The sequence below is a fragment of the Anopheles bellator genome, chromosome 2 (genome assembly GCF_943735745.2).
Source record: "Anopheles bellator chromosome 2, idAnoBellAS_SP24_06.2, whole genome shotgun sequence".
NCBI classification, from domain to species: domain Eukaryota; kingdom Metazoa; phylum Arthropoda; class Insecta; order Diptera; family Culicidae; genus Anopheles; species Anopheles bellator.
Window position 1 is genome coordinate 75202236 of NC_071286.1, and position 15260 is coordinate 75217495.

The 15260-nt window shown below is 50.2% G+C and overlaps 5 protein-coding genes across 5 annotated transcripts in view; 3 read left to right on the forward strand and 2 right to left on the reverse strand.

Annotated features, from left to right (window-relative positions):
• The window catches only part of LOC131212123 (protein pelota), an 11683-nt gene extending 9930 nt beyond the window's left edge, over positions 1 to 1753 (forward strand). Inside the window, exons 7-8 of the mRNA XM_058205870.1 lie at positions 587 to 693; positions 762 to 1753. Of these exons, the coding sequence (XP_058061853.1) occupies positions 587 to 693; positions 762 to 871 (217 nt within the window). The 3' untranslated portion in view covers positions 872 to 1753. The remainder of the gene's footprint in view (positions 1 to 586; positions 694 to 761) is intronic.
• On the reverse strand, positions 1653 to 8848 carry LOC131212122 (maternal protein tudor). Its single transcript, XM_058205869.1, has 7 exons — positions 8733 to 8848; positions 6648 to 8670; positions 6416 to 6577; positions 5556 to 6241; positions 5258 to 5480; positions 4433 to 5192; positions 1653 to 4364 (listed from the first exon to the last, which is right to left on the reverse strand). The coding sequence occupies exons 2-7, from the start codon at positions 8642 to 8644 to the stop codon at positions 2532 to 2534; spliced, it is 5661 nt and encodes a 1886-aa protein (XP_058061852.1). The 5' UTR covers positions 8645 to 8670; positions 8733 to 8848; the 3' UTR covers positions 1653 to 2531.
• Positions 8849 to 10296: 1448 nt separating this feature from the next.
• On the forward strand, positions 10297 to 11277 carry LOC131208917 (SUMO-conjugating enzyme UBC9-B). The gene is made up of 4 exons (XM_058201858.1): positions 10297 to 10510; positions 10593 to 10676; positions 10761 to 11023; positions 11114 to 11277. The coding sequence occupies exons 1-4, from the start codon at positions 10445 to 10447 to the stop codon at positions 11178 to 11180; spliced, it is 480 nt and encodes a 159-aa protein (XP_058057841.1). The 5' UTR covers positions 10297 to 10444; the 3' UTR covers positions 11181 to 11277.
• A 792-nt stretch (positions 11278 to 12069) lies between these two features.
• Positions 12070 to 14211, forward strand: LOC131209163 (ran GTPase-activating protein). Its single transcript, XM_058202162.1, has 3 exons — positions 12070 to 12284; positions 12356 to 12678; positions 12751 to 14211. Exons 1-3 carry the CDS (start codon positions 12176 to 12178, stop codon positions 14083 to 14085), a joined length of 1767 nt encoding a protein of 588 aa, XP_058058145.1. The 5' UTR covers positions 12070 to 12175; the 3' UTR covers positions 14086 to 14211.
• LOC131209164 (uncharacterized) lies at positions 14169 to 14923 on the reverse strand. Its single transcript, XM_058202163.1, has 2 exons — positions 14628 to 14923; positions 14169 to 14565 (listed from the first exon to the last, which is right to left on the reverse strand). The coding sequence occupies exons 1-2, from the start codon at positions 14921 to 14923 to the stop codon at positions 14184 to 14186; spliced, it is 678 nt and encodes a 225-aa protein (XP_058058146.1). The 3' UTR covers positions 14169 to 14183.
• Between the last annotated feature and the right edge of the window lie 337 nt (positions 14924 to 15260).

The following is a 15260-nucleotide window of genomic DNA, read 5'->3' on the forward strand; positions in this document are numbered from 1 at the left end:
CCACGTGTTACGTTGGTCGGCTTCGCGTTCCAGTAGCGGCATTTAGCGTAAGGTTAAGAGGTTGATTTTCAATTTTCGAGTCCCCCCCGGCCTTGTGATCGCACTCCGCGAACTTCGGGTGATGGCGCCGTCGTTGTGCCAGAGCATACACGGAGCGTGAATCATCGACAGGCACACGGCTCGGTCACAAAACAGAACCAAAACATTGTCCTCTTCCTATTAATAGAGTGGGCACAGCGCAGTAGTGGCCGCCGGGTGGTTTAGTCGCGCCTTTTCGGTGTGCCCCTAAACTTGGGACCAATGCAAGCAGCGTCGTTTATCGTTCGTCACCCGCATGATGGTGGACGCCGGATTGCCATTTACGTCTCACGCCAACAAATGCGTTCGGGTTCAAAGGGAGGTGATTTGGTTGAGGCCTTTTTTTAGGGTAATCCTCCTGAAAATTTCAACAAGGAGGGTTGGGTTTTTTTTTGTTGTTTTACGCAACATTCTCCGTAGAAGCACGCCGCAGTACGGGAGGCGTTGGCACGTGTGGCAGCATCTTAACTGGTTTGACCTTCACGCTTCTTTTCTCCACCACCCGCAGATGTCAAGAGGTGGCCACACGCAAGGAGTACGTCCAGCTCGTCGATTCGGTGCGTGAGTCCGGCGGTGAAGTTAAGATATTCTCCAGCATGCACGTCTCCGGCGAACGTAAGTAGCGTTGGGGCACTCGAGTAGGAATTGAGATTGTTTCCTGACGGGATCGTTTCGTCTTTTAGAACTGGCGCAGCTGACGGGTTTGGCGGCAATTCTTCGCTTCCCGATGCCCGAACTCGAGGACAGCGAAGACGACGGCGACGGCGGCAGCGACGGATCGCACTCGGACTGAAGCTTTTCCCAATCACTATTGCACGTGAATGGTTGGCCATTCCTTTCGAGATGATAGGGTCCCATAGGTCTCATCCCTCGTCCCCATAATTAGCTGCAGCGAAACAGATGATTATAGTCTTTATATCGTTTCTTCTTTATGTCACTTAAATTAATGCAACCACAAATGCTGCTCACCTCTGAGGGCGTACACGTTAGCAGTGTTGCAAATAGCCTCAGGAACGCAATACGGGCCAACAGGAGGAGCCGCCACGACGTGCAACGGTTGCATCGCGACCGTAAAGTAAATTTTGTTTTATCTGAAAACAGCGACACATAACGTAAATGCATGAACGTCGTCACCATTGTTTGTTAGGTTCGTTGTTGTAGCAAAGGGATTTTACCACCCAAACGGCAGATGATATTTTATGCGCACAGAGAACGGATTACGCGCACACGCGAGGGGACAACGAACGGTAACGCGTGCCTACCGATAGGGGACACGGAGGAAAAGCATGTAAATACGTATACCACAGATCCTCGACCGCATACAAACACGATCCTCTGGCGAAGCTCTCTTTCGCTTTGAAACTCCACTCCGAAAGCAATCCCAATCGGAACATTATCCAGCATCCCCCCCTCAAACGGGCGTCCCCGACCGTTTCCATGCCCACGGATGTGCGGGAACCCGGCGAACGATCAGCATTAGAAATATGGTGTTCAATCACAATCGATGACTGTTTTGTACGTGCGAGAAATGAAACGAAAATTCCTGACGTCATCCGTGGCAACATTAGTTGAATGGTTGGAGCTTTCATTAAACGATTGTTTTATTTTCCTCTGTAAACGCACTTCGTGCTGTATGTGTTTTGTTTCTGCATAATAAATAGTTCTTCTTCGTTTACGTAAATTCTGTTTTAATGTTCTTATGCTATCTTCCATCTCGCAACAACTGGGTCAGCCTCTCAACTGCTGGGACATTTGACCAAGAGGTTCATTACACAGCCGAAAGCATAAAAAGGAAACCCGGCCAAAGATATGTCTGGCGCGTTTGCAATCGCTGAAGGCACTTAGAGAGGTGGTAAGCTTACCGTAACTCACAGCAGCAGTAGTATTAAGGTCGATTCTAGTTTCCACACGCGCTAAGCGCAGTTGTTGAGCTTCTCCGGAGAGACCCCCTAGTGACGAATGTGCTTTTTATGTGTTTCAAATAATATTCAGTTTTAGAGGTGCAGCAATTAAATAGTTACATGATTAAAAAGTTACCATAATAGTGAGAATGAAATATACTGCTCGCTATGAGACGGGTTACAAAATTAGGCTTTTATACGCTTTTAAACCGAAAACAAACAAAAAAATCTTATTGCCTCCAAAATGACCTTTCTTTTCTTGGTTCGACCTAGGTGCAAGGGTTTTCGTTTTCAAGTACATTTCCTTTGCTTTACACAGTCTGCTGGCTGGACGCCATGCTGAATCGTTGCGCCTCTTCGGAGCGTGTACAGGAAAAAAGGCAACTTGGATCAGTTTCGTTCTATAAGCCACACTCGATCGTTTTTCTCCTCTTAACGCGGTTCGTAGTATTTTTCATCGTCACCGTGGCGTCGCCCTCAAGCCACAGTAACGGTCGTGTTGTAAGTCATTCCATCAGAGCTGGTCACGCAAACGAACCACTCGGCAGACGGTCAGTTTTCTAAAAACTCCAGATCACTGTTTGCCCTAAAAAACGCCTGCTTGGGTTTTGCTCGTGTTTGAGTCGAGTCTTCGGAAGTCCCACTACAATTCGCCGCCGTAACCATGGACACCGCCGTAGGCTCGTCTTCAGCGTCCGATTCATCGCCGTCTTTGATGAGATCCTCTACGTTCGCACCGAATGAGGTAAACAGTCGCACGATCGCCGGTTCGCAATCGTTGCGTACGATTCCAAATGAAAACAGCTCTCGCCCACCGTCCGTAAGCTCGATGAACCGGCTGCGAATGCGGGTCCAACGTTTCGCGCCCAGTGTAACCTCGTCCGTGGACAGGTAGTGTTCGAGGCAACACTTTTTAGCCAATCGCGATATCTGTTCGATGGTTGGCGTCATCCGCCGGAGCTCGGTTGCTGTCGCACGGTTCCCGTAATCAACGAGCAGCACTTGATAGGTCGCTTGCCGGTCCCCAGCGCATACCACCTCCGAAACCACCAGCCCACGACAGTATTTGCCAGTGGAGGCCAGCAGCGCCAAACAGAACAGCCCGTTGTGTATTTCGCCAGCAGCGATCACTGCACAGTGACGTGCCGTTGCCGCGAGCAGTTCCTCCATGTTACGCAGCGCATCGAAGCTGTTCTTAATCTGAATGTAAAACTCAGCCGGCGAGTTAACGTGGCTAACGTGCGCTTTATCGTCGCTCTCGTCCAGAAGTCGAGTTTCGTCGCCTAACATATAGAAGCTCGAGCTCATCGAGTCGCTCGAAACGCTACCGCCATTCGCACCGGCTCCCTTTTCGCACAACGTCACCAGCTGGTCGACAATGTTACGTCCTTCGTGGAACAGTTCCACCGTGGCGACGGCCGTCCCGGGAGAGTGAAGCTGCACCGAAAACACCGTTTCGCCCATCGCTGCGAGTTCAAGAAACTTTTCCTCTGCGGCCGCCGACCAACCAGATACGTTTTCCGGCAAACGCAACGTACACTTGGTGCACAGACGTGCCAATTCGGCAATGCTTGCCTCGAGCTGTTTTAAATTCTTCACGACCGACGTGTTACCGTAGTCGATGAAGAACACCTCGTACTCGCCCGCGCGTGGAATGTTGAGCAGCTTCACGCGATACCACAACGCGTCATCCTCGTACTCGGCGATACAAAACATGCCCACGCGTGGCTCCTGCACATCGGGGAATTTGCTTACGTCCGACAGATAGTTCGACATCGTATCGAGCGGATAGATGTCACGCTCGAGTTGGAGGTAAAACTCCGAGATCGACTCGATGTGGCTCGTGAAGCACCGCTGGCCACCGGAAGGAACATAGAGCATGCGCACACCCAGCTTTTTCTCCACCAGCAGCTCCGCAATGTCCTTCTCCCCGCTCCGCACACCGATGTAGTGGATGCCCTGGGCTTCGGCCAGAAACTGCACCTCCACTTCGTCCAGTGAGCGCAAAATGGTCGTTGCTATCTCCTTCCAGGTGGCGGATTTCTTTCGCACACCAGTGTGTTTACCAGTACCCTGCGAGGACGCCGGCTGCACGAGCATTGCGCACTGTTTGGCGTAAATTTTCCAACGCATTAAATCGTCGTTAATATCGCGCAACGTACACTTTTTGTTACTCGTCACAATGTCCGTGTGGCCGTAGTCGACGAACTGGATGATCAGATCATCGTGGCTGTCAATGATCAGCGCCCGGTACCAGAGATCATCGGCAGAATACTGCGCGATGCAGTACCGATCGGCTGAAAAATCGCGCAATGGGGGCAGCGACGAGGCAATGATTTGAAGATTCTCCTGCAACTGGTGCAGATCCGGCACGTCACTTTCGAGCTGGAAAGGTATCGAACAGAATAAGACAACCACCGTGCTTCATCGATCTCCGTAGCTCCGACGCTCACCTGAATAAACAATTGGCTCGGGTTATCGACGTGACATATCCGGGCCCGGATCCTCTGGTGCTTTCCCTCGTGATCTTCCACCGACGGGCGCACAACAACCCCCGGGACGGGGGTTACCGCCTGGCGTTGGTTGAAAATGGTCTCATAGTCCATATCGACCACTAGCTGCTTATCCTTCAGTACGCTCACGATGCTGTAATCGTTCGACGTGATGTCCACGATCCAGATGTCGTTCCGGAAGTCGATCACCTTCAGCGTCAATTCGTGTCCTTCCGTAAGCTGTGCGATTTCCACCTTCACGCGCTCCTCCTCCACGCTACCGATCGTGCCCATCGGAAGGTACACTTTGTGAGCGAACGCAGCACATTCGGCAAAGTGTGATTCCAGCTGTTTCAGCTCACTGTGCTTCGCGTACTCAAGGAACCCGTAATCCACCAACTGTACCTCGATTCGATCGATGTCCTGCAGGGAAACGACCTTCGCACGATACCAGCCGCCGTCCTTGGCTCGGCAGGCGCACATCTCGTTTATCGCCAGACTCGCCAACGGAACGTGCTCCCGCTGCCATTCGTAATATTTGTACAGATCGTCCATCAACTTCGTGATTTGATCGCCCCATCGGACGTTCTGTACGTAGAGACAGTTTGTGGACTCAACGTGCGTTATGTACACGTTGAACTTTCCCTGCAGGACGGGCATTTGTGTGATCGTAGGCAGCGTTTGGTTCGTTAGTGGTGGTACCAACAGCGAGAGAACCAACCTAAAACAGAATTTTATTAGGATTTACTGTGCAGCTGTTCCGTACGTGCCGCTCGTAACACATACTTCTCATCGTTCGATACATCAATCACCTGAGCCACGCAGTAACGATCAAGGTATTTACTGCGCACTTCAGCCACAACCGAGTCCGCGTGAGCATCACAGCCATCCTGGCGGCAATTGAAGATCGCTTCATGCCCGTACAGCTTCACCCGGAAATTGTTCAAGCCCTGCAGTTCAATCAGCTGCACCTTCAACGTTTGTCCTTTGAGGCGTGTGAGATCAACATCTAAAAACGTAAGCGATCAGCAGCTGAAATGGGTCCATCCAATTCAATTACGCTCCACTCTAAACCGTAACATACCAACAAACACCTGTGCCACCAAACCATCGCCCATCAGCCGGGTCTTTAGATCCTGCCCTTGCAACTCCAGCTTACACTGATGCTTGCCGTCGCGCACCTCAAGAAACAGGGCCTCGATTGGCGACTCGTTGCTAACATAAGCATCGATGCCAGCCTGGAATTTCTTCACGTCGCACAGTAAACGTACGCCGATCAGTGAACAGGCGATCGCTAACGGTCCGCATCGGGTGAAGCGACGTTCCACCATCCACAGATCGTTCGGTGAGACGACCAGCTTACTGCCATCGTCCACCAGTTCCACCTTGTATCGCTGGACGGATTCGCCGTACTTCAACACTCGCCCCCGGTAGTAAGCGTTGTTTTTGGGATGGCGCACGACGACGAGAGCACCGGTGGTCAATTTTGTGACCCGTGGATCAGTCGAAGGTGCATTCTGGATAAGTTGGTGGTGCTGTTGTTGGTTGGTTTTGTTACGATAATGCATCTGCATTGCCTTCATCATCTCCTGATAACGATCCTCGTCCGTGCACAGTCGAACGTTGAACTGTTCCGGTGAGTACCACCAGCACGGGGTCACCGCGAGTTTCGTGTTCATTGGGACGATCTGCTCCGGGAGAGCTTCTGTGTTGCCGAACGGTAGATAGTCATCAGGTGATGATACGTCTGTCAATTGCGTTGCTTTAGGCCTGTAACACGATGGGAGTCACAAGAAGAGTGGTGCATGTTAGTGAATAGTACAAATCTCAGAAGTTTCACAACAGCAGCGATCAGAAAGATCAGAAAATCGGAGCAGACAAAGTGCCAGCGATCGAGGGTCAGTCACGCATTAAACAGCTACAACAATCGCCGATCGTACGCACCTCTCTATGGTCACTGGAGCGTGATGTTGTTGATGGTTAGTAGTTTGCTCCACACTCGATGCATCCGCCGCCACACGATTGCGCTCGCTGCGCTTGAACTCCTTAGTGTTTTCTTCATAATCGCAGCGATCATCGTGCTCGTAGTAGTACGGTGTTTGGGTTCTTAGAGAAATGGAAAAAAACGAAAAATAAGCCAACGAGCCTCATTCACTTCATTCTACAAGCTTCTCACCGTTCCCTGTTAAACCTTGGAATGTCATTACGTGCTACTGGCGTATTTGCGGCCTCAAGCACGGCTATCCCACTGCCACCAGACAACCGTTTTTTGTCTTGCGGCAATTGTTGTTGCTTTCCAATGGCCGTGTTGGAAGAGGAATCTCGACTGCTGTTAGTCGGTCCTACATACCCGGAGACCCGTGGTACATTTCGTAGTAAGCCTCCCCCCACCGTTGCCGTCATTGCCTCTTGCAAGTTTTCGTATCCCGAGCTCTGATTTCCGGGCGGCGGCCCAATCCACTCTTCGCTCGTGAGATCAATGTAATCCGCCTGTGATGATGAAACACCGCTCGAAGAGAGCACCTTGCCCGATTCCGCACTTTTGTCCATGGCTGCCTGTTGTTGCTGCTGCTGCTGTTGCTGCTGATGATGATGATGATGATTCGCACTCCAGATGTTGGCCACAGTAGGGGCCTGCTGCTGTTGTTTCGTCGACAATTGCTGTTTCTGCGGTTGACTATTTTGCTGCTCCTTGTTAAACTTGATGGGATGTTTCAGCTTCAGCAGCTTCTTCGAGACGTTCAGCACGGGCGTTTCGGACTCATCGAGCAGATTCACGATCGTGCGTCCGTCGCGCACCTCACACACGATCAGCTTGAACGGTTTTCGCTCGCCGTCCGATCGTTCCGATAGCATTTCGAGCTGAGGCGTCGACAATTCACCGCTGGTTGCATCCTCGAACCCCTCGAGGCAGCACTCGTAGGCTTCAGGGGGCTGGTGCGTAAAATTGACCGATAGGCGCCGCAGCTGGGCTCGTTCCACGGTGATTGTATTACCGTAATCTACAAGCCGCACCCGCAGCTTGGGCACCGTTTCGATCACCTCCACTCGGTAAAAGTCTTCTTGACCGAGGCCCACGGCAAGTGCATCTCCAACGTTCACAACACCTGGCACAGTGGCGGCGGGCACGCCATTCCCGCCCCTGCAGTGTACTATTAGCTCGTCCATCATCCGATCGAACGCATCCACATTGTCGAGCGTGTGAACGAAAAACTGCGCACACGATTCAATGTACCGAATAACCACCTGACAGCTCGCCCCTCGGACCAAACTGCCCGGTGGTGGAAATTTGTACACATTGGCCTTACACAGCGCCACCAGCCGATCGAGGATGCTCTCCCCAGCGGCGTCGTAAAGCTCACAGTACGACACGAACGCGACCCCGTCCGGTGGCATCACTTTCAGCGTGAGGGACGTCTTTCCAGCGACGAGTCGAGAAAACAGACCAGCCACGTCCGCGTTCGCCTCCTCCAACCGACCGACACCGGCCAGGGCAAAGCGCGTCGAGAAGATTTCGTGTCGCAAAAATTCAGCAGGTATTTCGTACAGGTGTTTCGGATGGACTGTCTCCGAGTAGCCGTAATCGACGTACGAAACAGTGCATGCGCCGTCACGTCCGATTCCCGTGATGAGCGCCCGGTAGACGGTGCGGTTTTGAGTGTAGCGGGCCAAGCAGGGCATGCCAAGCTGAAGCTTCCGAGTAATGGTGCGCAATGGAACGCGGCCCAATGCGTTCATCATCTGCTTTAACGAGGCTTCGGCCGCCCTTTGCTGCACCATGAACTGCTTCGGACCATTCTGGACGTACGAAACGGTTACCTCGTAGAGAGGGCCAACGTTGAGCGAGCTGGCGTTGAACGTTAAGCTACCACCTGGTCCGGTCGGTGTCGAGCGTCCTCCAGTGGAGCCACCGCCAGCAGCGGCCGACATTCGGAGTACTTCGTGTTTGCGTGTTTGGCTGCTGGACCGAGCAGGAGCGCCAGAGAGGCGCGGTTGCCGTAAAGCTCCGTTCGTCCCATTGGAATGGGCGGCGGTTTGCTGCTGGTGACTAGGCTCGTCTACTACCTGCGGCGGATACCCATACTCGCCGAGTGCATTTCGGTTTGGGTTCGGTGTGCGCAATGAGCGTGCCGGTTTTAAATTCTTGGCCGCCTGATAGCGATTGACATTCATTCTCGGTAACTGACCGCTTTCCTCCTCTGCTGATTGGGACAACAAAATTAGCTCTCGACAGCAGCCACGTCAATGTCGACCAACTTACCCTTACGCACGGAGCCTGCTTACTGCGATGAGACGATGTTTGTTGGTTTTACCGGAAACTTTTCGTTTTCGCTGGACTGTTACACTATCCGCTCTCACGCGTGTCGTGGAAACATCTTTCGTGACTTTTTCCTTTTTCCCTTTCCCCGAAAAAGGAGAGTTTTTTCTTCCGCGGCTGCAAGAAATCAAGCAAAAAAAACAGAAACAGTGAGCCACCGGTCTCTTAGCGGCACTTACATTCCGATGCGTGGAAAGCACAGTAACACACAATTGAAATTATCGACGCACGCACACAAAGCACGGGCGCGGATGGGAAAGGTGTCAGTTTAACGCATCGCTTGCCGTCTTGTGTGCAATCCGCTCCGTTCGTTTTTCTGCTGACCAGTGGCGGGTGTGCCGTTTTTTCGGTGTCCGGCTATTTGTCTTCGAAGCGGAATCGGTGTCCATGAAGAAAAGAAATCATGTCTTCATCACTACCCACCGTTCGTTGCTGTGTTCGATATCGAATGCCTCGATCAAAAGAGGGTTATCTGGCTAGATCTGGCCGATCTGCACCACAGCGCACATGCTGCGCTGCTTTGATCATCCTTTCAGTAAAATATTTGTGCTTCTTGAACAATTACGTCGGAATAAATTGCCCTAACCTTCGAAAATGCAATCAATTCTTCATTCTTAAACCACGCCGCTCTGCTTTCCGGCATTTGGATTCGAACTTCCATCATAGCAATCAGCCCGGGCGTTTAACCTGTAATCGCACCATTTCAACCCTTAGCCTCCGACTACTACTTTTTGGTGCAAATCTGTCCAATGGTCACTGCGAAAAGAGGTCCCGGCTCCCTTGCACTTACCCAAAAGCGCGTGAAACGGTTCGAAATATACTTTCGCGAATTGCGGAACGTGATCGCCCTTCGATGATCGGATTGAATTTCGCTGCGAAAACGTTTTCTCCGAACGCGCGACTAGAACCACCGACGGAATGCAACAAATGATAGTGCAATGGGAGCGAATACTTCAAACGCCATATGGATATCATACGAGAACTCGAGAGAGAGAGAGCGTAAAATGGCTAAAAGAGCACACAAAGAGATGCAATTCCGATCGATGCCACTTCAAGTCGGTTTGAAAATACGAATATTTGCTGCTTGTCTTCTATTTCTTTCGTTTGTGTTGGAAAACTGCTTAATATATCTGTAACCACAGCTTAAAGTACCATTTTGAACACACAATTCTTTTGATTGATGTGTTGTATAGTTTAAATTTTGCATATTTCATTCAAGCGAACACCGATATGTAGTACCTAACACCCACTGCTAAACGGGAGGGTTCAACGAACATTATTTCAGTTCGAAACTATTAGATGAAAAAGATTAGTCGAGAAGTCATTTACTACGCTATTGGTTTGTGAGTGAAATCACAATGATCGCATTTAGCAAACATCCGTGACAGATTAGTTTTAGTACTTCTTAAAACAGGAGAAACTTAAGTTTAGTTAGACGGCGCTGTCAAACGGCGGAAGGGCGGATTAAGAAGGATAAAGAAGAAGCAGCATCTGTCAAAAACTTTCGCACTCGCGTCTTCGCTTCCCACAGTGCTTCGGACGCGTCTAAACGATTCCTTGTGGTTCCATCCTTGTAAACGAGAAAAAGTATAGCGAAACAAAAAATCATTTACACCATTCCCCAAATCGTTTGATTACACTCGCACAGCTACACAATGTCGGGAATCGCAGTTGCGCGGCTTGGCGAAGAACGTAAAGCTTGGCGACGAGATCACCCCTTCGTGAGTAAACGCTATGCCGTGGCCATTGTTGGGACAGTCTGCTGTGCAGTGTCTACTTTGTACTAACCTAGTTTTCCTACAGGGATTCGTTGCCCGCCCAGTCGCAAATGCCGACGGCACCCTGAATCTGCTGATCTGGGAGTGTGCCATTCCCGGAAAGAAAGGTGTAAGTAGTTACTGATTCGATGCCTGTGTTGATATGATCAAGAGGCTTTTCTCATTGCATCTATGCACATCTCTCCGCTCGTAGACTCCGTGGGAAGGTGGATTGTACAAAATCCGCATGATTTTTAAGGATGATTACCCGACCAGCCCGCCCAAATGTAAGTTTGAACCACCGCTGTTTCATCCGAATGTCTATCCTTCCGGCACGGTGTGCCTATCGCTGTTGGACGAAGAAAAAGATTGGCGCCCGGCCATTACTATCAAGCAAGTGTTACTTGGAATTCAGGATCTGCTAAATGAGCCTAACATAAGGGATCCGGCACAGGCTGAAGCTTACACTATCTACTGGTGAGTATCTGTTCATCACACATTCCATCATAATTTTTAGCTAATTTGAACTGATTAATGACCATTTTTATTTGTATGTTTCGATTTCAGTCAAAATCGTTTGGAGTATGAAAAACGTGTTCGCGCTCAGGCCCGAGCTATGTCCTCTTATGATTAAGATTGCATGGAACTGAACTGTGCCAGAACTGGGCAATTATAATCACAATTTCAGTTGAATTCAATAAAATATTTAAGAACCTCACGCGAACGCAAATTCGTAATTATAATTTTTAACATAATCCTTGCCTCGTGTACCACAAAACTAATCTAAACGTATACTTTGTCTATAAATATCTATTTTAACAACAATTATCCTTTGCTAGACTCAACTTCATAAAGATCGATTTCGCCGATGTAAGATGATTGAATGAGTGAAGACATTTTTGTCCATGGATTGTTCTGTATTTGGCGTGACAAACATCCTCTTACTCTAAGAAACTCTACCGGTGATTGTAAAATGTTTTAGATTGTAGCAAAATGTAGATTTCTTGGACGCATACAATAAATATTGTTTCTCAAACACAAAAGAACAGTAAGGACATGACGTACAGTATTCAACCAATCAAAACACAGCTTTTTTCCTATTTTCCCACCTTTTTTCGATACTGTAATATAAGCTGGAGCCACACGAAGCGTAAAAGCTAGCGCAAAAATATAAAAACGAAATATCAAACGTGTTTACATTCGTGTTTTTGGTCCGAGAAAACAGAAATGGAAGAGAAATTGATTTTTGAATATATTTTTCTATTTTTTTCGATTTTGTTACAAAGCGTTTGCAAACAGTGTTTACGGTCGGATTTGGTCGGCCGGTCGGCCGACACATAAACGTTTTGTCAGAAGCGCAGCAGTTTGGCATTAATCTGAAATGCCGAAAACGTTACGTTACGCTTCGTTAGGCCCCGCAGATACGCGTGATGCTCACATACCCTCCATCATTTTCACCGGGAGAAACGACCTCGCGAAAAGCGCATCTGCCGGCTGCATCGAAAACAAAAAGGACCATAACCTCCCGCCATTCGGTGTTTTGAGCTGCGGCTTGTTGTTCGTTCTCGTTGTACCATCAGCATCAACACGTCGATTTCGGCATTCTACCAAAGTAACACTAGGCGAACGATGGCGGCATCTTTTGATCTCGGTTCGATAACAAACGCCTTGTCCGACCTTGACCAGAACGGCGTCAAATGGGTTGGAAAAGCGTCCAAATGGGGCACCGTTGCAGAAGGTAAGGGCTACTTTTCGGCAAACTGCCACCGGTCGGTTCGCTCAACGTGGTTTGTTCATGAATGTTTGCAGCACAAGAACTAATCGACGCAATAGCTGCTTGTCCCGACATGCGTTTCCTGAACCTCGAAGGGAACACGCTCGGTGTTGAGGCCGCCAAGGGGATTGCGAAAGCGCTCGAGAAACACCCGGAGCTGCAGCGCGCCCTTTGGAAAGATCTGTTTACGGGCCGCATGAAGGAAGAGATTCCGATCGCATTGAAAGCACTCGGTCAGGGCATGATCACGGCTGGCGCCAAGCTAACTGTGCTCGATTGCTCCGACAATGCGCTCGGACCGAACGGAATGGTGGGGTTGGTGGATCTTCTCAAGAGCTCTACCTGCCACACACTACAGGTTGGTAGCTAACGGTTGACTCTAACTGGTTATCAGTAATATATGATTCTCTCCACTTCCATACGTCGAAAGGAGCTCAAATTGAACAACTGCGGACTTGGCATAGAGGGTGGCACCATGCTGGCGAAGGCACTGCTCGAGGGTCACGCCGGTAGCATGCGAGTTGGCAAACCGCTCGCCTTGAAGGTGTTCATTGCCGGCCGAAACCGGCTCGAGAATGCCGGTGCGAAAGCGCTCTCGGAAATGTTCGCCACCGTCGGTACACTGGAGCAGATCGAAATGCCGCAGAACGGAATCTACTATCCGGGTATAACGGCCCTATCGGAAGCGTTTAAAGAAAATGTGAACTTGAGAATCATCAACCTGAATGACAACACGATCGGACCACGTGGTGCGGCTGCACTGTCCGAAGCCCTACCCGCCCTGCAGCAGCTACGTGAGATAAACTTTGGAGACTGTTTGCTGAAGACCAGGGGAGCCACACTGATTGGTGAGGCAATTCACGAGTCGCATCTGGAGCTGGAAGTGCTGGACTTTGGGTTCAATGAGATCGGTCCGGACGGCGGGTTTGCGCTGGTCAATGCAACCGCCAACAAGGACCGATTGCGTTCGATAGTCCTAAACGGGAACGCGTTCGGGGACGAGTGCTGCGAGCAGCTAGGGGAGCTGATGAATGAGTATGGACGGATTGACGCATTTGTCACGCTGGATGAGGATAACGGTGGCGAAAACGAGGATGCCGAGGAGGAAGAAGACGAGGAGGACGACGACGAAGAGGACGAAGAAACGGAGGACGAGGAAACGGAGGACGAAACAGCCGAAGGGTATGATGAAGACCAGCGCCAGCAACGCGCTAGTGACGGAGAAGAAGACACGGAGGAGGTCTTGCTGGTACGCATGAAGGAACATATGATGGCACTGGCGGCCAACAATAACGATACATCGACGGTGTCGGTCGATCTCGATGCCACACTTCCGAACACGGTCGACTCCTTCTGTCGGGTTCACTATCCTCCGGAGACAATGTTTCTCGGCTTGCCGGACGCCGACAAGGTGGCCGCTTTTCGGGAGTATCTCAGCACCGTGCCAAAGCCGGACTATCTGGTGCACGTGGCGTTTACGATTCTCAAGTGCTCGGAATTGGCCGAACGGAATCCGGAAGCGTTAAGCGTGGCCGTCGCCCTGTACCAGGATGCGTTCAAGTTTGCACAGGCGAATCGACGGCTGAAGAGCCTACGGAACTTTTTGCTCATTCAGCTCGGTTTGCTCAAGTGCGAAGACCACACCTTCAAGCCGAGCTACAATGTGCAGAGCTGTCGGTATGCGCTTCGTGCCGCCCTGCAGCAGATGGTGGCGCCGGAGGACGAAAATTTGATTTTCTCCACATTCCTCGATGGGGCCCGATAGAGCCGGGAAGGCATTGACTTTGTAAATTGATTATTAATATTTAAACAACCGTTAATAAACAATTGCTAAAACGATAAACAGGCAAAAATAAACAATTGCTAAAACGATAAGCGCCACAAGCGCATTGTGTCCTCAGAAGGATCGCGAACAACAAATTCCTTATCCGAAATGGTCCAACTAGCACGTGACACGAAAATTGGAGGTGGTCTTTCCACTTCATGCTGCTTGTTGTCGTTGGATTGCGCCGCGACCGGATAGTACCTTCTCCGTAGCTCGACCGTGCTGCGGTACACGATGCTCGCTTCTCCGTTCGTCGTATCGTAGCAAAGATGGGCTGAAGTTACGTAGGAAACGGGCTCCATTCGCGGAACGCAGTAGGCGGCGGAAACCACGATATGATCTTCACAGTCCGCGTCCCAATTGGTCCCGCTAGTGGTGAGAAACTGTTCCACCGTATCCGGGATGGTTCGCTCACTTCTTCTGCAAAGCAAACAAGGACGTTGACAGGAAACGGGCTCATCCAGCGAAAGATCTTGTCTCACACTCTCATCGATGATCCGAAGACATGGACAGCCAGATGCGATTCGCGATCTTCGCCATCGGCCGTGGTAGTTTCGATGGATGGCTTTCTGTAGATGATCGCCGACATCACGTATCGCTTGCGGGATTGATTGATGACCGGCACCGGAAGCTCGTTGTTGTTCAGATCTGCGAAAAGGCTCACGCTCACTGGTGGCGGAACGGACGAGAAACGTCTACGGGGTGTACGGGTTTGCTGTGGTGTGGAGCGCGGCTCCATACACTGCATGCGGGCCATGAATGGATGCAGTAAGGCCATCGTTAGAATGGGGGATGATTTCGGTTTTAGGACATTCCAAGCGATAGTTAAATAATGCAACGAGCTTTCTGGAGCACCAACGAAATAACAAAAGATTTGACACTGAACGGTCAGTTCGTCAAACGGTTTGATCCTTTTAAAAAATGGCGCCACTCAACGGTTGTGCTGATTTGGACACATATCAAAGCGTTAGCTATTGTATCGTTTGTTTTCTCATTGATGCTGCCCAATTTAAAATTTCGCTCAGGTAGAAAGAAAACCTCACGATCGAAGAAAACCGAAAAGAAAAGCCGAGGCGCGGGTTTTCTCAGATGATAATGTTTTCTGAATCTCCCGC

Excerpts from the sequence above, each read along its gene's own strand:
- LOC131212122 (XM_058205869.1), bottom strand. The coding sequence starts at position 8,644 with ATGAATGTCAATCGCTATCAGGCGGCCAAGAATTTAAAACCGGCACGC. Across the intron at positions 5,193-5,257 it reads GATGTATCGAACGATGAGAA|GTTGGTTCTCTCGCTGTTGG; the intron begins GTATGTGTTACG and ends ATTCTGTTTTAG. Across the intron at positions 4,365-4,432 it reads CGAGCCAATTGTTTATTCAG|CTCGAAAGTGACGTGCCGGA; the intron begins GTGAGCGTCGGA and ends ATACCTTTCCAG.
- LOC131208917 (XM_058201858.1), top strand. The coding sequence starts at position 10,445 with ATGTCGGGAATCGCAGTTGCGCGGCTTGGCGAAGAACGTAAAGCTTGG. Across the intron at positions 10,511-10,592 it reads GGCGACGAGATCACCCCTTC|GGATTCGTTGCCCGCCCAGT; the intron begins GTGAGTAAACGC and ends GTTTTCCTACAG. Across the intron at positions 10,677-10,760 it reads CCATTCCCGGAAAGAAAGGT|ACTCCGTGGGAAGGTGGATT; the intron begins GTAAGTAGTTAC and ends CTCCGCTCGTAG.
- LOC131209163 (XM_058202162.1), top strand. The coding sequence starts at position 12,176 with ATGGCGGCATCTTTTGATCTCGGTTCGATAACAAACGCCTTGTCCGAC. Across the intron at positions 12,285-12,355 it reads ATGGGGCACCGTTGCAGAAG|CACAAGAACTAATCGACGCA; the intron begins GTAAGGGCTACT and ends GAATGTTTGCAG. Across the intron at positions 12,679-12,750 it reads CTACCTGCCACACACTACAG|GAGCTCAAATTGAACAACTG; the intron begins GTTGGTAGCTAA and ends ATACGTCGAAAG.
- LOC131209164 (XM_058202163.1), bottom strand. The coding sequence starts at position 14,923 with ATGGCCTTACTGCATCCATTCATGGCCCGCATGCAGTGTATGGAGCCG. Across the intron at positions 14,566-14,627 it reads TTCGGATCATCGATGAGAGT|AAGAAGTGAGCGAACCATCC; the intron begins GTGAGACAAGAT and ends TTTGCTTTGCAG.